At 53.2% G+C, this 20410-nt stretch overlaps 1 protein-coding gene and 1 non-coding gene across 5 annotated transcripts; one reads left to right on the forward strand and one right to left on the reverse strand.

Moving 5' to 3' along the window:
- Positions 1-50: 50 nt before the first annotated feature.
- Telo2 (telomere maintenance 2) lies at positions 51-20338 on the reverse strand. Of its 4 annotated transcripts, XM_052758685.1 has the most exons (21): positions 20067-20336; positions 19284-19697; positions 17441-17718; positions 15631-15699; positions 15256-15403; positions 12867-12969; positions 9233-9301; positions 8893-9034; positions 8677-8813; positions 7856-7935; positions 7599-7712; positions 7191-7279; positions 6919-7010; positions 6604-6720; positions 6402-6473; positions 3794-3985; positions 2993-3084; positions 2404-2503; positions 1981-2045; positions 1634-1749; positions 51-621 (listed from the first exon to the last, which is right to left on the reverse strand). In XM_052758685.1, exons 2-21 carry the CDS (start codon positions 19613-19615, stop codon positions 515-517), a joined length of 2514 nt encoding a protein of 837 aa, XP_052614645.1. In that variant the 5' UTR covers positions 19616-19697; positions 20067-20336; the 3' UTR covers positions 51-514. The 4 variants fall into 4 exon arrangements, with proteins under 4 accessions (XP_052614645.1, XP_052614646.1, XP_052614644.1 ...); XM_052758686.1 differs by having other exon boundaries at positions 15256-15400; positions 19284-20337; XM_052758684.1 differs by having other exon boundaries at positions 19284-20336.
- Trnaa-agc (transfer RNA alanine (anticodon AGC)) lies at positions 16445-16519 on the forward strand. Its single transcript has one exon. It is a non-coding gene; the product is annotated as a tRNA-Ala (tRNA).
- Positions 20339-20410: the final 72 nt, after the last annotated feature.

Consider the following 20410-nt stretch of genomic DNA (forward strand, 5'->3'; position numbering starts at 1 on the left):
CATGTAGGAACTAAAGTTCTTGCCAGTGGGAACCACAAAAGCAGACTCTGTGACATCTACAGCCCTATTTATTCTCACAGGAACACTGTCAAGAAGCCCCTGGGGACCCAGCAGGCTACCCCTGGTCTCTGTTCTAGCATCCCCATTGGGGTACACTAGAAGCTGAATCTTTTTATTTTCGCTCTTGAGACCCTGGCCAGAGCCCAAAGTTCTGCTCTCAGGAGGAGGCACCTCTTGGCCCTCACACCCCCAGTCCAAATTCTGGTCAGTCCAAGGCTGTTGAGTCCCATGGCACATGCTCAGGTACCTTTAGCTGAACGCTCAGCCTTGCCAGGGCATAACTAACGGCAGGGTAGGTCAGACTGGTAGGAGCTTACTTTATGCACACTGGGACCAACCGGCCCCTCGAGGCCTGATTGCCACGTAAAGCTCAGGTGTGGACCCGCTCCTCAGAGGCCTTCCCTTCTGTGGGGACAGCCGAGGGTCTATTTGGGCCCCTGTGGAGTCCTCGGGGCTATGGGGAGGAAATGGACAGGAGCTTATCTTTGAGTCGCTCCAGAAGCAGCAGCGCCCTCACCGCCAGCTCCCTGCAGTCCGCATCCACATCCTTCTCAGCCACATCTGCCAAGGGAGAAGGAGAGAACAAGTGAGCAACATGTTCTCCTCCTGCACTGTCTTCTCAAGGAGACTCCTGCCAGGCTTCTCCTGAGGGCCCACGTCGGACACCCAGCAAAGGGCCCTCGAGCTCCCCGAGGGCAGGTGATGGGGAATAGCTCCATGGAAGGAGCAGACAGGTCAGCTACTTAGTCAGGAGTCCAAGCACTGACCTGCGATAAAACCAGTCAGAGAAGACAACCTGTGGAACTCCAGCACATGACCCGGAGGAGAACCTGGCCTTGCCCAAGATGGCTGACAATGGGACCTTCTGTGACTAACCATCAGAAACAGCAAAGCAGTAGAAGACATACAGGACCCCTGCCTGGCCAGGAGTCCTGTGGAAGCCACAGTTGGATGCTGTATCAGGGCCAGTCACAAAGCCTCCTAGGAAGCTGGGGCTCTGGCATGTTCTCCCCAGTGGGACCCAGGACAGTCCTGGGGGCCTGTCAAAAGGTCCAGTTGAAGAGTGGGGTGAAGAGTCAGAATCCACAGCTGACTTTTTAGGAGAGTATGTAGAGAGGATAGAGACAAAGGGTGACAGATACTTCAGGGTGGTTCTAGATGGAAGTTTCCAGCATTCACTCCACTTCCACATAACCTGTCTGGATTTGAAATCTTTTTTTAAAAACAGGTCTCAGTAGGTAGCCCTGGCTGGACTAGTACTCACTGTGTAGACCAGGCTAGCCCTGAACTCAAGAGAGCTCCCCCTGCCTCTGCTTCCCAAGCGCTTGCACTATTATGTCTGGCTTTGGATCTGGGAGCCTTCAGAAGGAACAGACTCCCATCTGAACTGTCTCTGTTGGGACCCTTGTAGTAGTCCCCAGAGTGACCCGGATAAAGATGATCCCCACACTCATGTCATCACACTTCCCAGAGCTAACACAGGACAGACGCACCCACTCAGACTGGCTGGCCTAGCCCCATCTGCTCCAACCACTCCACACACCTGGTGACACTGTTCCAGCCAGACACTCACCTGCCAACCAGGATCTGGCTTCTAGCAGCTCATCTGGCAGGTCCCCCAAGAGCCGCTCTGTGGGTACACTGAGGAGGACTGAGGAGACAGCAGACAGCAGGCCCCGGCGAACGTAACTACCAATCAACAGGGTGGGGGAAGGGGAAATAGGACACTGTGAAGGGCGCCTCCAACGAGCCCATGGGAAGGCCCTCCCACGTGTACAGAGTCCAGCAGGCCAACCTGCAGCAAGCTCACTCCAGCCCTCTCTGAGCCCCCTCAGGCCTGATTGGCCCCTTCTTGTTAGGAAACGTTAGGCATGCAGCCTTGGAGACCCTGCGCTTCCCTTAGCCGCATGGGCCACTCACGTGTCAACATGGAAGCGAAGGGCCCACACGAACTCGAGCAGGGCCTTACCCATAGGCACAGCCACCTGGAAGTCAGAGGAGGGACAGCTGGTGAGGGGATCTGCTGTGTGCCTTCGCCACGCTTGCACAAAGGTAGGGTCCCACTGTCAGTGCCTGCCCCTGAGGAGGGCATAGGGCATACAAGAAATGTCTTGTGGAGCTTGGCACAGACCTGCCCGTAGGGACAAAGGGAGGGGCGGATGTATTCTGAAGGTACACTGCTCATGCCTAGGACCTTGACCATCCTGTACTCTCACAGGTGGAGAAGAACAAGCCACAAAGAGCTCAGGTCCTGTCCTGTGAACACTGGTGATTGATTATTCCTGCAGCCGCGCTGCGGTGAAGCTACGTGGTAGGGCTTTCAGTTCCCATTTCCCAACTCACTGTGGTGTTAACAGCCAGGTACATCAGGGACGCTAAGGTGTGGGCCAGTCTTCCAAGTACCAACTGATCATCTCCTAAAAGGTCGAAGGTCACCAGAGGCCTACAACATAGAGCTGAGTGGATGGAGCAGCCCCAGCACCTAATGGTTGCCTGACAAGAGCCCAGAAGGAGGGCTCCTGACAGAAACCCAAACCTTGAAGGCTCACACAGCCTTCCTCCCACCGTCACACCCTGGGCCAGTGTGGCAAAGGGCAGCCACAAGGGGAAAGCATTTCCAAACGCCTGAGCATACTGTATGCTGCCAGGCACACACCAGGCCCGGAGTCAGGGTCACACCCTATGCCGTCACCAACGTCTCACAGGCTGAGCAGCAGGCCAGGCGACACTGGTGGCGGCACCAGCACCTTCATAAACCCAGGATCAACGAAGAGTCAGTGACTATGCCCTCACCACAAAACTCAACAGCAAGGGCCCTTCCAGGATGTTCCCTATCATTTAACTCAAGCTTATACGGACCCAGCCCACACTTGAACCTGTTGTGTCACAGCCGCTGTCCACAGGGGTGTGTCTAAAGTTCTAGAAACCTCACCTGTCAAAGTGCTGAAGGAGTGGGAAGAAGAAGCAGCCAGCCACGGAGTTGAATTCATTGGGGCCACCTGACAGCTCCCTCCGAGGACAGCCCTGCCAACACACAGCATTAGTCGAGGCGCAAGGCTACTCCCCGCCCAGTGCAGCTCTGCAGCCCCCTGAGGCTTGCCCTGGCCTCCCCAGGTTTCAGGACCCTGTGGGGAGGGCAGAGTCCGACTTGGGCTACTGTGGTCTGACTGCAGAGTCCCAACCCTGTACATTAACCATCCAGAGCTGTAATCCTCACCATGGGAAGACCTGGGCATTGTGGCAAGCTAAATAGCCTGGTCTCCAGCCCCAAGCTATCTCCAGACATCACCATAGTCCCAGGGTCATTTTTCGTTTGTTTCTGAGTGGCACTCCTAAGAGCTTTTCACTTCCATGTTTTAAAATCATGCTGGTCTAGCCCGGCAGTAGTGGCGTACGCCTTTAATCCCAGCACTCGGGAGGCAGAGGCAGGCCGATCTCTGTGAGTTCAAGGCCAGCCTGGGCTACCAAGTGAGTTCCAGAACAGGCTCCAAAGCTGGAACACAGAGAAACCCTCTCTCAAAAAAACAAAAAACAAAAACAAACCATGCTGGTCTGATGACATGCCTCAGTTTGTCCTTAAACTCTTGCTCAAAGGAGCACCAACACTGAGCTGACCCTGCCTGTGACTGGGTTCCCTTCATTTAGACAACACCTAGAGGAACCCAACTTCCCACCCTGCCACTCACAAAACAAAAGCCCATGCCTACAAGGACCTGAACAGAGTCCTGCTGACCTTGGAGAACCTCCGGGTCTTGCTTTTGATCCGCTCCTCCACAACCACCTGCCAGTCAGGGACCACAGCGTTGCCAGGCTGAGAAATGGCTAGTGCTGGTGAACACAAGATGCCAGACCCAGGGGGACTGTGCTGGGGAGGCCTCTGGAGGCTCCGTGGCCGAGACAGTGCCTGAGCAGCCAGGACAAGGACCTAGAGGAGAGAAAAGACTCAGTACACAGGGACCAGAGAGATGGCAGAGAGGTTTGGAGCACTCACTGCCCTTGCTAAGCACTCGGGTGTAGTTCCCGACACCCACACATCCTTTTCTGCCTCCCACAGACAGCACACACATGGCGTGCTAACATACATGCAAACAAAACACTCGTAAAATAAAAACTGAATGTTTTCAAGAGACCCAGGACAGTGTGTGACTCTGGGAAAGGATGCGCTCATGTTAAAGGAGCCCATCCTTTAACTCCCTCATCCCAAGGACTCAGAATCTGCACTTCCTGCAGGGGGCAGGCACAGAGCTGACATGAGTGCTCCCTCACAATGAATACCTGGACCAATGTACCATACTTTTCCTAAAACTCACAAAATTTCACCCCTGACCTTGCTCCCTCCCCCAAGGAACTTCCAACAGCAGCATATCCAGCAACAGAAGCTGCCACGAAAGGCCACGCAGCTCCCTGTTCTGTTTCTATGAAGCATCCAGAATAGGTAAATCCAGACAGAGCAGAATGGCAGAGGAAAGGGGCTGGAAAGGGGTTGTTAATGCGATGGTGCAGGGTAACGGTGATGGAGCACAGCTGGATTAGAGACACGAGCCACCTTTGCCAGGCCCAGTGACCCAGGCCTATAGTCCTAGCTTCCCAGGAAGCCAAGGCAGAAAGATCACAAGTTCAAGGCCAGCCTGGGCAACTTAGGAATTCCCTGTTTCAAAATAGAAGGCAAAAAGAAGGCCTGGGAGCCAGAGGGATGGCACAGCTGTTAAGAGTACTTATTGCTCTCACAGAAGACCTAGGTTCTGTTCTCAGCACCAAAGTAACAGCTTGTAACTGTCGGTGACTCTGGTTCAAGAAGATCCAATGACTCTTCTGACCTCCATGGGCTCCTGCATGCACATGGTCACATATATACACTCAAGCACACATATATGCACAAAATAATTTTTTTTTCTTAAAAGGGAATGGGAGAGGCTGGGTGTAGTTGTGCATATTTTTAATCCCAGCAGCTGGGAGGAAGAGGCAAGTTGAACTCTATGAGTTCAAGGCCAACCAGGGCTATACAGTGAGACTCTATCATTAGAAAAAAAGAGAGAGAGAGTGAGTTCAGAGACAGACAGCTTATCTAGCATGTATGACCCCCAAGACCACAAAAATCGTGTTTCCTGTTTTATTTATTGTGGTAAAGAGATACTTTGTATCACTTTCTCTAGTCTTGTGAGTATGTGGGTCCAGATGCATATATACCTCAGGGATGAAGGCCAGAGGTTGATATTGTGTGTCTTGTTCAATTGTTCTCCACCTTTATTGTGAGGTAGAGTCCCTCACTGAACCCAGGGCTTACCAACTCAGCTGCTGGCAAGCAGGCTCCAGGGTCCCCCTTTCTCTGCCACCCTAGTGCCGGGGTACGGACACGTCACATGCCACATGTTATGAGTGCTGGGTTTCCAAACTCGGGCCCTCAATGTTTGTTCAGCAAGCAGTTTATGGACTGAGTCATCACAACCTTCATCGTACCCACTCTTAGGAGTTCAGTAGTTGCCAGGTGTTATGGCACAGGAGACAGAGGTCGGAGGCTCTGAGTTCCAGGCCAGCCAGAGCTACCCAGTGAGAAGCTTGAGGTAAGTTGCACTGGGCACTCTCACTACCATCCAGCTCCAGAGTGTTCCATCTCCTAAAGAAAACTGTCCAGGTTAAACCCCAGTCCCTGGGGCCGTGGCGACCACCCCTCGGCTTATCTCTGTGAATGCACCAGTCTAGAGGGTTTACCGCCTATGGCCTTGCCACACGCAGTCCTTTGCAATTGGCGTTTACACAGTATTTTCACACAAGGGCTGTCTGTGCTGTGGCAGGTGTCAGCACGACTGGGGTTTAGAGGTGGATCACACTCAACCACAGGGAGACACATTTGGTTTCTCCCACAATGATAAATTTTATGTTGTATAAAAACATACCAATATAATCGTTATCCAAAATACACAAACGAGGCTGGCTGCTAAGAGTTAGTGGTCCAGACTGCTGATGCTCTCGTAGAGGACACACGTATTTTGTGCACATGAATACAAAGACAAAACACACAAACGGGGCCAACAAGATGACTCAGAAGGTCAGAATACACACACACACACACACACACACACACACACACACACACACACACACACACACACACATACACAAATAATAATAATAATAATAAAAATAAAACTTTTTTAAAGCCACACAAAAGAAAGCCCTCTGCCACCGGCTCTTAGCCCCACACTGGTGAACCTGTGGTGAGCAGACAGAAATGCTTCAGCCCCTAACATCCCCACCAAGGAAGCTTGGGGTGATCTTTGTCCAAGACCATACAGGTCAACTTCCCAGCCTGCCTGACAGGGACAGGGGTCTAGGTCACTTACATCCAGGATGTCCATGCGCTGCCGGAGGCTGTAGTTCAGGCCATAGAACTGTGAGGTCAGATACTTGGCTACCTAAGGAGGCAAAGGGAAGCCATGCTGCTAAGGCGCCAAGATTACTCAAGGGCCCAATCTGGGCACAGACTGGGGCCACCAGGGCAACTTGTGACATGCCTGGTCTGGCTAGTGTCATGCTAGGACTTACCTGCTCCGGGTGTGTGACTGTGACAGCCACCAGAGCTCTCCTACGCAGTTGTTCAAAGTCCGCCACGCAGGTCTTCTCTTCCAGGTGCAGTAGCACCTTGGCCAGCTCCACACTCACCTGCACAGGGCCAGGAGGCAGGATGCCTTCAGTCCCACATGCCCAATTAGCAATCCAGTGCCACCCTCAAAGATCTAAGATACAGATGCCCCAAGGAGACCTGCCACTCCAGGATGTCCCAACCTCCCTCCCATTCCTCACTCCCCATCCCCCACACCCACCCTGCTGACCCTGACACATCCTCTTACTACTGCTCACCTCCCGAGTGGCCTCAGGGCTCCTATAAACCATGCCCTCAAGCACCTTTAGGGCTGCCTCCCAGCGCTCCATGTCCTCAGATGTGGTCAAGGCTGCACAGAACCCAGACAAGCCTTGGTTAAGTCTGAGCACTGACCCTAACTCCAGTGTGCCCAGAGTATGAAAATGAGACTTGGCAGGTCGCTCTAGGACAAGGTGAGGTGGGGCCAGGCCCAGGTATCTCTCAAAACAAGCCATTGTGGGGTAAACACAGTGACCCCAGGAAAGCCTACCTTCTATGCAGTCTCGGATATACAAGGGTTCCTTGCTGGTCTTCAGCTCTTTGTCCCCTGACATATCATAGGGGATGAACTCATCATCACTGTAATAAGAAAAAAAGACACGGGATCTGTCTATCCCCAGTGAGGACTAAGGTGCCCCTTTATTTTTGACTCCTCAAGGGTAAGACCCTGAAGATACTAAAATTCCCTTCCAAGAGCTGGACCTGTGGGAGCATGGGAAGAGCAGCGGGACACTACCCAGGCTCATACTTCAGACCAGCAGGAAGGTGATGCGAGTACTGGATGTCCACACCTATGCAAGAACACCTTCCTACATGTGGTCAGCTCCCCCAACACGTGAACAGAACGCCACTGTCAGCCAATCCTTGGACCCACAGAGGCCAAGGAGCCCTGCCCTACCTGTCCAGCTCTGAGTCAGAGCCCTGCGGCTGAGCTGGGGGGACATCACTGCCCATTGTCTTTTCAGGTGTCTCAACAGGAGTCTCTGTGGCAACCGGAGCCAGGGAAGGGCCTCTAGGAAACAAGAAACAGCAAGGGTCACCCAGGTTAGCCTTGCACACCACATATCCCAGAGAGGCTTCTATTATCTGCCCATGTCTCCCCTAACTTTTGTCAGAAGGACTCAGGATGGGGACTGGGAACGTGAAGACCCTCACCCGTTCTCCGAGGAGCAGGCATCCACAGACCAGGGGGTGGCCAAGGCCAGCATCTCACGGCTCATCTCATCATCTTCATACTATTGCAGACACGTTGGAGTCAGCGATGCCCTCAAGCTGCAGATGCCACCTCACCACAGACAGCCAGCCAGAGCCAGCCCTCCTCACATACCACTTGATCTCATTTAGCAGTCTGGCCTCAGCTAGCCAGTCATCTTTTCTAAGCAACTTCTGAATGTCCACCTCAAGCTCAGCATGATGCTAGGTATGCTCAGCCTAGAAGACTCTTCCTCCTTTGGATTTGGAGACCCTTGACTGCTGACATACCCAAGAACAGGGCTCAGCAGAAGCTACATCCATAGCCTCGCAGTTAAGCCATGCAGGGCCCAACCCCGTCAAGGCCCATCCTGTCCAACCTGGTAGTGCCCATGCCAATCAGTGGCCAATAGAGAATGACACCCTTATGCACTACCAGCCCAGAGCAGCCCTACTGTCCACAGGGCTCAGAGCACCCAGGTCCAGCAGACCAACCCCAAGGCAATGGCTCCTTCGCTCCCGTCTAACCAAGCCAGGGAAGACAGCTTGGGGGGTACATACTCACAGGCTTGGCCCCGAACATACAGACCCATTCCTGCTACCAACCACAGGAGCTGGAGTCAGTTAGAACTGCCCCGCACACTGAGCCTTGGCCCTCCACGTGCCCACCATGGGATACTCCTCAATCCTAGACCCCAGAGAAGTGAGGAACTGGCAGTGCAGTCTATCACCAAGGGAGACCCAGAGCCCTGTCACTTAAGGACATAGAAAGACAGCCTGCTCACTTGGAATTTCAGGGGAGGCCCCTCGGGGTGGATCCTGGAGCTGACGACCTCGGCCACGATCATGCCCAAGCGACGCACGGGGGGCAGGCTGCTGTCCAGGCGGCACTTCACGCCTGCCATCATGCTGGCCAGCAAGTCTTAAAGCACCAGACACGAATCGTGAAGGGCTCCTCAGCGCATTAGGGGTGGGGTGTGCCCATGCCACAGCCCGCTTACCATCCCGGATGCCCTGCAGCTCCGGCTCCCCCAGGTGTGCCAGGCAGACCAGGATGGCCTTGCTGATGTAGCACTGCTGCTCCAGGGGTGCGTGACGGACAGCACTGCTGTTGCCCCACGTCTCCAAGAGCTCCTTCAGCACCTGGCAAACAGCAGAGCCTCAGCCTGTTCAGGCCGCAGCTACCCCACAGCCACCTCAGTCTCAGGCCAGAGCCCACAACGCGCCCAAGGGGCTCGAGCGTAAGTGAAGCTGGACCCCCGTCCTTCCCGTCAGGAGACAGTCCCTCTACCGCCCTTCTCCCGGGACTGCCACAGGCTTAGAGCGTCAAGCGGTGATTACCTGTATGAGGAGTGGCCGCCGCTGACTGTCCATAGCCAGGTACCCCAGCAGGCTCTGCAGCATGGATGTCTACAACAGAAGGGGGTCCTGTCTACCAGGCAGGGACTGCTCCCTGCCTGCCCCTACCAGGGCCTTCAGAAGCTGAGGAAGAGGAATGGGAGAGGACGGATCTGCCAAGCTCCAGCCTCCCACAAAACCAGAGCGCCAGCCAGCTTCCCGCCCCAGCCAACTACCTCAGCACCACGAGTTTCAGCTGATACTTTTTCTGTCTGCCATTTCAACCACACTTTGAAAACTCAGTAAGTTATCTGCCAAGTTTCAGACTTTCTGGCCCTTGTGGTAGAGGACACCTGCGATGCTGGTTTCCCCGCCCAGATGCACATCAGCAAACGTTGCTCCCCGCTGCGACTCTGGGCTCCGTCCTTTGCGTAAGGCTTCTGAACTTCCCAGAGTCTATCTTATGTTATGTGTGTGTGAGTGTGCGCATGTGCGTGTGTGAGTGTGCCCATGTGTGTGTGTGAGTGTGCGCATGTGCGGCAGAGTCCAGAAGCGTGCCAGGTCCCGTAGAGCTAGAGGTCCATGCATCTGTGAGCTTTCCTGTGTGGGTCCCGGGAACTAAGCCAGGGTCCTCCACAGGAACAGTAAGGACTCCTAACCACTGAGGCGTCCCTCCAGCCCTTTTGTCAATGTTTTCTTCAGACAAGGTCTCACTGTGTAGGCCACGCAGGTTCAAACACACGGCAATCCTGCCGACGCTGCTTTCACGCTAGAATGAGACGCACGAGCCGCCATCTCCACCCTCCACTCGTGTGTCCTTTACCTTCCTTATTCCGTGTTCGGGGCAGTGATTCTCCCTGTCACCCTTCCTGCTTTCATGGTCAGCTCCCCAGGTCTGTTTCACCATGCTTTTCTTGTCTTAGGCTTCTTGAGTAATGTATGTATGTACTTCTTGAGTAGTGTATGGTACATTACTAAGCTATTCCATTTTGTGTGTGTCCGTGCACACATGTGTGTAGGGGTGTATGTATGAAGAAGTATGTAGGCTGTCCATGTGTGCAGTCACATGCATGTATGTGAAGACCAGAGGTCAACCTCAGGCATCATTCCTTAGGAGCCATCCAATTTGTTTTTGGATACAAGGTCTCTCTGCTATGTAGCCTGGCTGTCCTGGAACTTAGCCATCCACCTGCCTCTGCCTCCCAAGCTCAGGCGTGAGGTAAATTGAATGAGAATGGCCCCAATATGCTCATATTTTAATATGCGGTCTCCAGTTGGTAGATCTGTCTGGGAAGGGTTAGGAGGTGTGGCCTTGTTGGAAGAAGTGTGTCACTAGGGACACAGGATTTGCAGTTTCTTTTTTTTTGGGGGGGGATGGTTTCGAGACAGGGTTTCTCTGTGTAGCTTTGGAGCCTGTCCTGGAACTCACTCTGTAGCCCAGGCTGGCCTCAAGCTCACAACGATCCGCCTGCCTCTGCCTCCCGAGTGCTGGGACTAAAGGCGTGCGCCACCACCGCCCGGCGGATTTGCAGTTTCTAAAGACTCCACTCCCAATGTCCCTCCCCCTCTCTCTGCCTCCTATTTTCAGATCAAGATGTGAACTCTCAGCCGTTCCTGCCATTATGCCTTAGCTCTGCCATCATGGACTCTAATTAACCTCTGGAATCATTAGCCCAATTAAATGCTTCCTTCTATACGTTGCCCTGGTCATGGTGTCTTACCATAGCAACAGAAAAGTAACTAAGACAGCTGGGATGTGGCATGTGCCACCTTTGGGATTACCAGCTTTGAGGTGGGGTCTCAGTGGGACCCGAGAGTCACCAATTTAGCTAGGCTGGCTAGCCAGTGAGCACCACAGATCCACCTGTCTCTGCCTCTCCAGCCCTGGGATGATAGTCACACACCACCATACCCAGCTTTCCCTGCAGATTCTGGGGGCTCAAACTCAGATCCTCTTGCTTGTGTGTCAAGGACTGTGTGACCTAGTCACCTCCCTAGTCCCATCAGTTCCCCTTGTTCACAACTCTAAGTCCGCAGCCTTGTTGTGCCAGAGTGACTACATGAAGTTCGCTCTGGCAGCTGCAGTTCTAGGTCTGTGGCACCATCCCATGACTGGCTTATGATCTGATGGCTTAGAACAGAGCATTGGATTCAGGAGTAGACAGCCTGAATGCTCTTTCATCAGAGATCGGTGGGGACCATCTCTGCCTCTGTTTACCTAGAACCCCATCGTCCACCCGCCCTTTTAGAGGATGGCTTACGTGTTAAAGTGGCTCCACCCCTTCACGTGTACACTGCAGCGGTACCTGGCTGACAACTCATGTTACTGGGAAGACTCTCCAGGGCTCCTGAACGAGCTTCCCTGCATGTAGCAGGTGGGAGACACTTCAGTTTCACCCTGGTTCCTCACATTTTGGTGCTTTGCACAGGAGCCAGAGAGTCCAACCGGCTCATCTCTGCTCAGCTGGCCTTAGCAGGCCATTCAGCCTGGCCCTACCTACTGTTCTCTTGCTCTCTGTCCACCAGGGGGACCCACAACCAGCTCAGGCTTTCTGGACAGCCAATCAGCTAGCTCACTGGCATTCCAGGTCTCAGAGGCCTCCGGTCCACCGGTCACCCCAGACAAATCCTTAGGGCTAGGCCTCCTCCTCCAAGCCAGCCTCCTGGCCTGCCTGCCCCTTGGTCTCAATACCTGCCATGTCACCCTATGTATTAGGTGGCCTACATGGGCAACATCTGCTTCCTTTCCTGTAACATGAACTTACGATGAGGAGGGACGGGGCTCTTCTGTCCACAGAGGATGCTCAGTGCCCAAGATAGAGCCTGATTTCAAAGGAACACTGTGAATGAAAAGGTGAGCAGGACACAGTGGGTCCCCCTCACTCTTCCCTGTCCCCTGCTGCTGTCCACTTAACTCTGGTTGTGTCCTGTTCCTCATTCTCCCTGGCTTTGACCTACTGGCCAGCTCTGAGCCAGAGCTCCAGGGCACGTGGACAGTGGCAGTCACGTATGAGGCACACAGCCTCTGGAGTCTGATGCACCAACCCCTCATACATAGAATGGAGGTGGTGAGGGTACCTTCCTAGGTGGTACGGGGATCCGGAGATACGTGACATGCTCACTCAGTGCCCAGGATGCTGCAGAGATCATAAATGGTCAGAGGGGCCTACCTACCACTTGGCTGACATTTCCTAGGCAACTGCCGTCTAACTACACTCTTATGTTGTGTTGGTTTTCCCCTGTGGTGACAAGGATAGAACAGCACCCTGTACGCCCCAGCACACACCGCTCTTTATTCTCTCCTTCTTCTTCTGTTTTAGGGTCATTGAGACAGGGTCAGGCTGGCCTCAAACGTGTGTGTAGCTGGAGATGGTAATGACCTCCTGATGTTCCTGTCTCCAAATACTGAGATGACAGGAGTATGCCACTATGCCTAGACCCTTACTCTTCTTTTTTTTTTTGAGACAAGATCTCACTATGTAGACCAGGCTGATCTTGAACTCAGAGACTCAACTGCCCCACCTCTGGAGTACTAACATGGTGTGCCATGCACCCAGTTCCCCTACTCCACTTCTAATAACAACTCTTCCTGTGACTTGCAAAGCCTGCAGGCGCCACCCTGCCCGGGCACTCTCACCGTGTGCTGGTACTGCAGGAACAGGAGCTTCCGGGTCATCACAAACTGTGCTTTCTTACTCTTCACCACCACGTTCCCTAGGAGTCGCGACACGACTTCAGGCCTGTGAGGCAGGTGTGGAAGGAGTCGAGTCACAAGTCGGCCTCAAAGGGAAGGAACAAGGAAAAGCCAACAGTATGGTGCCCTGTGTCCAGCCACCTGCTCACTCCGTGAGTTTGGCCAAGCCTTTCCATGACCTGAGTTGGTCCTTAATCTTTCCTCTTCCCAGAATGAATCTGAATACCCATGGAAAGCCTGGGATCCACATCAGAGCCAAGAAGACCACCCCAAGATGGGGGGCCTTCCTTGCTCTGCCAAGGATGAGTGCCTCTCTAAGACAGGGCAGCAGACGTTTGCTGTTAAGGGCCAGAAAGCACACTCTTAGACAGGTCTACTCTCCATAGCAGCCACTCAACTCTGGTAGTAGCTGAAAACAGCCATAGACAAATGTTTAAATGAATGGGCATGGCAATCTGCCAATAAAATTTATTTGCAAAAAACCACCAGCATGACTTGGCCCAAAACAACAATTTGCAGAACCCCAAGCTAGATTACTTCCTTCAGAAAGTAAGATTGTGGCCAGCTGCCTCAGCCACACAGATCTACATCAGGGCTTCCTCCTCACTCATCACTTTTGATTACATGTATTTATGTGTGTGTGTCTGTGTGTGTGTCTGTATGTGTGTGTATGTCTACGTGTGTGTGCGCATCTGTGTGTCTATGTATTTGTATGCATATGCATGCCGTATCATGCATACCATGGAAGTCAAGCGAACAACTTGGAAGACTGATTCTCTCCTACCATGTGGGTCCTGGGGATGAAACTCAGATGTCAACCTTGATAGCAAGTGACTTTACGTGCTGAGCCATCTCACCAGCCCTTGTTACATCAAATCCCCCACAAAGGCCAACGTGGTAGCACACACTTTCAATCCCAGAACTTGTTAGGCAGAGACAGGCAGATCTCTGACTTTGAGGCCAGTCTGGTCTACATAGCAAATTCAGGCCAGACAGGACTACATAGTGAGATTCTGTTTTAAAGAAAGAAAAACAAGTCCATACAAAGTCATAAAGGCTAGGGCTGTGAATATGGTTCCACAGGTAAAATGCCTGCTGGACAGCATGAGGACCTGAGTTTGGTCAACAGAACCGCTAGAAAAAGCCAGGCATGGTCGTACATACTTGGATCCGCAGAACCAGAAAGGATCCCTGGGGCTTGCTGGCCAGCCAGCCCAGGTTCAGTGACAGACTCTGTGTCAAAAACAAGGTAGACAGCTCTTGAGGGTCAACACCTGAGGCTGACCCCTGGTTTCCATGTGCATGGGCACACATATCTGCACATGCATGCATTAGCATGCACACACAAACACTTTTAATTAAAAATTTAAAGAGACATAAAGGCTTGAAAAGAAGGAGGGGACCCCTAAAATCTAAGAAAGCAAATCAATGTAAACTGACATATGGCGGGGTTGGGGATTTAGCTCAGTGGTAGAGCGCTTGCCTAGCAAGCGCAAGACCCTGGGTTCGGTCCTCAGCTCTGAAAAAAACAAAAAAACTGACATATGGCTTTAGCACAGCCCACCTGACAGACAAGATTCAGAACCTAAAGTGAACCTGGAATTCATGGGCCATACCTGCAATCCCAACACTGGTGGCTAAGACAGAGAGATCAAAAGTTCAAGTCCATCTTCAACTACATAGCATGTTTGAGGCCAACTCCAAACAAAACAAACAGGAAACCCACAGAACGCTAGGTGTGCCCTGCTGAGGGCCCAGTGGACCTCACAAGAGAGAGCCCAGAACTTTCGGGGACAGCTATCACAAACACACTAGGAGCCCACCATGAACAAGCAAGGGATATCAGTAAACAATTCACACCTGAATCTACAACCAAAGAACACAAAGTCAACACTGAGTGCTGCGTAGTGCAGAGACAGACACTGGAAGCTAGGTGAGCTAGCAATGTGCTCAGCATCCAGCCAGCCAACAGGCCTGCTTCCAGCAACAAGACCCATAGATGTACCTCCACAAACACAGAGATGAGTAAACAGAAGGAAGGGACCTGGACTCTGTCCGAGACAAAGCCAACACAGTTCAGTGGGCACTCACAGGGGTCGGAGAGTCCCCACCACCAAGAAGCAGCGGATCAATGCATGAGCCATGAGACCACGGTGGAAAATGTATGACAGGCACAACCAATGGCCAGCCTGAAAGTGCAATGCTGAGAGAGGGGGGCCCCCCAAACTGTACAGAACATGGGCTCTCGTACGGCACCCAGGAGAGCGGCATGGGAACGGCAGCCATGGGAGAGTTTCCATCCTGCCATCCGGGAGAGGACCTGGCTGCTTACCTGTGAGTGGCCTCTACAAGTCCTGTCAGCACAGCCTCCACTGCCCGGTCAGGCACTTGCTCCACTAGGCGCCAGCACACCCGCTGCCACAGACAGCTATCCTGGGTGAGCACTGTCAGCTGGGGCACCAGCACGCCCAGGATCTCTTCTGAGGGGACACAGAGACCCTAAGCTTCAGGAGCCACCCTCAGCCAGCGGCCAACGGCTCACAGGCATGGGCAAGCCCAGAGACAATATTAGCCGACCCAGGGTCAGACCCAAGTGAGGGAACCCCACTGAGGGCAAGGGTCAACTCGCATGTCACGGGATGTGTACATCCTGTTCATGATTCTCACCCTCCTCCAAGGGTGGGGGAGGATGTCAGGGAGTACTCACTCTTTCTTCCCTGGATGCAGACCTTCCCCAAGACTCGAGACACGAAGGAGACAGAGCAGTCTAGGCCATCTGGAATGAAAACCAAGGTCTGACTGCAAAGGAGGTCAGCAGGAAAAACATTAAGGACATCTGACTAAGGCTCGAGACCTTGTGCTTAGCAGCCAGGTCAGTCATGGAAACGCCAGCTATTTGGAATGAATGTGCATATCTAATCAGAGGAAAAACCTAAATGGAGCTGTTTTTAACTTGAAAATCTAGTAATAATATGTTTCAAAAGCATCACACACATCATCTCAACCATCAAAATGACCCTACCTACCTACATCACTGGAGATGCACCAGAGGGGTCCTGGCCTAGGAGCCAACTACGGAAGCAGAACTGGGCTCTGGGCAGGCTATAGACACCAGAGTGGCCACTGCCTACAAGATCTCCCTCCTTGGTGAAGAAGGAGCCATGAGAAGGTAAAGAACAAGGCGGGGAGCGGGTGGCAGCCTCCCACTAGGAGAGCTGAGATGATGGCACCTTCCAGAAAACAGACATGGAGCCAGACACACAGTGACCTAAGGACAGGTACTTAAGAGCCTGCAAGGACAGAATCCAAAGCACAATTAAGAGTGGAGTGAGCTGGGCGGTGGTGGCGCACGCCTTTAATCCCAGCACTCGGGAGGCAGAGCCAGGCGGATCTCTGTGAGTTCGAGACCAGCCTGGTCTCCAAAGCGAGTTCCAGGAAAGGCGCAAAGCTACACAGAGAAACCCTGTCTCGAAAAACCAAAAAAAAAAAAGAAAAAAAAAAAAAAAGAGTGGAGTGAGGGGGTTGGGGATTTAGCTCAGTGGTAGAGCGCTTGCCTAGCAAGCACAAGGCCCTGAGTTCGATCCTCAGCTTCAAAAAAAAAAAAAGGAGTGGAGTGAGACCCTGTCTCCAAAACAAAACAGACCAGAAGGTGGTTGCTGTGAGAATCTAGGGAAGACAGCGGCCTGGGCCAGGTGGGGGCCATGCCAAAGCTCTATAGGACCAGCTTCCTCTGGAGTCACATGGGTAAAGGACACAGGAGCCCTCACTGAGCTGGGCTGAGCCCATGGAAACAAGCCAGAGTGGAAACTCAGTTGGAGCAGGCTGAAAGAAGGCAACCCGAGTAGCTCCAGGTAAGCGGAGGTACAGCTCAGACTGGAGCGTGCTCGCGGCAGGCACGAGAAGGAAGGGGGCATACTTCAGCAAGAGGCAAAGGCTCAAGCCAGGCAGTATCTGACAGCCCACTCACCCAGAAATCCCAATGGCTCTTCCCCAATACTCACTCTTGAGGGGTATATACCTAGGAAGGCCAGTTGTAATGTGCCAGAGAAGGCAGAGCTAACCTTGGACACCCACAAGGTGGTTCCTAGAGATCTGTGAGTGACAGGCAGTCCCCACAGTGCCAGACACACATGTGAAAAGCATCTGCCCACAGACCCAAGAACAGTCAATACACAGCGGGCACTCAAAACCACCACCACCAAAGACACAGACAAGCAGACTCACGTAAGCAAACAAGGACGGCTTCTAGGACAGACAAGTGACTGGGTAGGAAAAGCAGGTCTCAGTCTGGTGGCTTTGCCTAACATCTAACTAAGAGCTAAAGGAACCTAGGGTCAGACCCAGCTCCCCAAGATCAAAAGCCAAAAGACAGATGAAACTCCATCAGGTGATGTGATATTGTCCAAACCTACCCGACAGCCCCACCCTGACTCGTAAGGCCCCACTGGCTTTGAGCATCTTACTTCAAGGAGAGGGAGAAAATAAAGCTGAGAGAGATGCTGAGGCAGGGGACTCACCTTGGAGAAAATTCACAACTGCCTTTAGAGCTTGCACGACCTCCTGGCCGAGCAGAGGGAAGTAGTTCTGGGGGAAGAACTGGGTCAGGTTGTCGTGCTGGAGACAGTTGCCCAGGTGATCGGGCAAGCCCACCACCTTGCTGAGCAGCATCTCCTGGAACAGGGGGAAGCTGGGCTTTGTCTGCGGCCGACACTGCTCCTCCATTAGAGCGGCCACTCTGCCCTTGCTCAGAAACGTCTCCAGGAGCCGAGCCATCTTCATCAGACGGAAGCTAGGGCTAAAGAATAGCAAGTGTGTCGGGCTGTGCCCTCAGCCCCCCTAGCCTGAGTCCCTTTCTGGCCATAAAGAATCAGTCCCAGAGCTAGGGAGATGGCCCTGAAAGCTTCTAAGTTTGATCCCCAAAACCCACATAAAAAAGCCAGCTGAGTGACACACGCCTTTAATCCCAGCATCTAAGCAGGAGAATCTCTGTGAGTTAAAAGCCAACCTGGTCTACATCGTGAGTTCAAGGGACAGTCAGAGCTACAAAGTGAGACCCTGTCTCAACCTCCATCCCCTTGTCCCACCACCCAAAAAAGAAAACAAACAGGTGAGGTGATAAGTACTTGGAGTCCCAGCCCTGGGGACAGACAGGTGGATCCCCAAGACTCCCTGCCCAGACAGCCTAGCCTAATTGGCAAACTCCCAGGGCATGAGACCCCCGTCTCCAAAAACAAGAGGCTGGGCATGATAGTGCCTTTCATTTCTGCACTCTGGAGGCAGAGGGAGGAGAGAATCTCAATGAGTTCAAGGCAAGTCTAGTATAAAAGTCCCAGGACAGCTAGAGCTGCATAATAGAGAGACCTTATCTCAAAAAGACCAAAAAACAAAACCAAAGAATCAGTCCTAACAACTTCATAAGCATTTACATTTGAACTCATCCACTGAAAGAAAACACTTAATTCCACTGCTGAGCAGCAAGTTACTAGATGGATGTCCCACTGGACCTGGACATTTCTTCCTCTGCTCCTTACTGCGCTTGCCTGGGCCACAGCAGTTGGGTGTTTTTTTTTAAGTTTTGAGATTTTATTTCATGTGTGTGGGTGTTTTGCTGCAGGTACTAGTCTGTGTACTGAAGCCTGTGGGGAAGAGGGCTTCAGATCCCCTGCAACTGGAGTTACAAACCGTTGTGAGCAGCCTTTGTGAGTACTGGGAACTGAACCCAAGTTCTCTGGGAAAGCAGCTGATACTCTTAACCCATGAGCCATTTCTCCAGCCCCCACCACAGCAGTTTCTAAAAAACCCAGCTTCTCAAGGCCACTGATTGGATATGGAACCTGGGACTTGGGATCCATGGCAGCAACATAGCTGCTAGACATTTAAAAACCTGAAATTGCCAGGCAGTGGTGGCACACACCTTTAATACCAGCACTCAGGAGGCAGAGGCAGGCGGGTCTCTGTGAGTTCGAAGTCAGCCTGGGCTACAGAGTTAAGTTCCAAAACAACCAGGGATACACAGAATAACCCTGTCTCAAAAAACCAGAAAAAAATAAATAAAAACCTGAAATGTCCTGAGATGGTCCTGAGAGTGCCATAGAATGAAGGGCAGGTCCAGAAGAGGATAACAAGTGACCCACTACCTTTCTGGTGTCAGCTGGGGGTGGTGGAGACTGAGTTACTGGTTTGCTCCTGCTATCTGCAATGTGGAACCTGCTCTTCCTCTCAGCCTCCAACACGAGGGAGTGAGGCCAGGCTAAGACGCAGGCGTCCTTCCCTTTCAGAGCTGGGCACAGCTACACTCAGCTTTAAGGTGTAAGGTCTCTTCTCAGAACTTAGGCGCCCTGTTGCTCATGAGCTGCTCACCCAGCAGTGCTCTCAATGGCCTCCATCAGCACCAGGAAGGCTTGGTCTGGGGGGCCCTTCAGGAAGAAGCTCTCCCAAAGCCGCTCCAGCTGGCCATCAGGGGATAGCGCTAGCCAACCTGGGCTCAGCTTGCTGACCAGACATCTGAGAACGGCTGAGAAGTGGATGGTGGTAAACTCCTCCTTCTCAGAGAGAGCTGGATCCTCGGTTCCATCCAGGTATCGCTTCAAGGTCCCCAGGGTAGAGAGGATGTGGCCTACATCCTCTGAGGATGAAAGGGTGTGAATAGCTTCTTGGACGGTGAGTCGGACAGCAGACGGTGCTGGGTCCATCTTGCAGGGCAGGGCTGAGGGGCCCAGAAAAGCAGGTTAAGAGTCTCAAGAATTCTTCCCGTGGCACCCACGGAGGACTCGGCTAAGGAGAGAGGAGGGTCGGCTCCAAATCTCAGCAACCCCACCGGCCCTCTTTTGGGCTCCCTGGCGCCTCACGCGATCTCACTCAAGCGGTCCCTGCCTTCTCTGAGTTCCCGGCCTGCCGGGTGGTCTGACAGGGCTTCAGTAGCGGACTGTGCCCGTTAGGTGGGGCAGCACCGGTGCCCCGGGGGCTGTCTCCTCTGCTAAGCTCGCTGGTACTTGGGTGAATGAGTGGCTCTCCAGGCTGCAGCAACTGCAACCCCAGCGTCTGCAGCTCCAGGTGAGCACCCAGCCGCCTAAACACCAGGCCCTGGGCTAGCACGGAAGCTGGCCATCCCGCAAGGTCGCCACCACTGCAGACCCAACCCACCGGACCAACCACTCCTACAGGGTTCCCCCGGCCCCCATGCTTCAGAGCCAAGGCCGCGTGCTCCCTCCCGCGCGCCGCTGATTCGCCATGACACCGGGACCACGCGCCCGGTCCGTGCAGCGTCAGCCGAGGGCAGCCGTGAGTGCGAGTCCAAGAGCTCGCATGGAACTGGCAAGGATATTTAAGAATTTCTGGATCTGATGCCTATAGGGCGCTCGGGACGAATCGGCGTAGCGCCAGCGCGCTGGTGGCCGCAGCATCTGCGCCTGCGTGAGAGGAGGAAGGGGCGTGGCCTGAGAGAGGGCGGGACTGGGGTGGGTGTGTCCGCCCCTTCCCTCCGCTGG

Source organism: Peromyscus californicus, unplaced genomic scaffold, assembly GCF_007827085.1.
Source record: "Peromyscus californicus insignis strain IS unplaced genomic scaffold, ASM782708v3 Scaffold_3__1_contigs__length_106647218, whole genome shotgun sequence".
NCBI classification, from domain to species: Eukaryota; Metazoa; Chordata; class Mammalia; order Rodentia; family Cricetidae; genus Peromyscus; species Peromyscus californicus.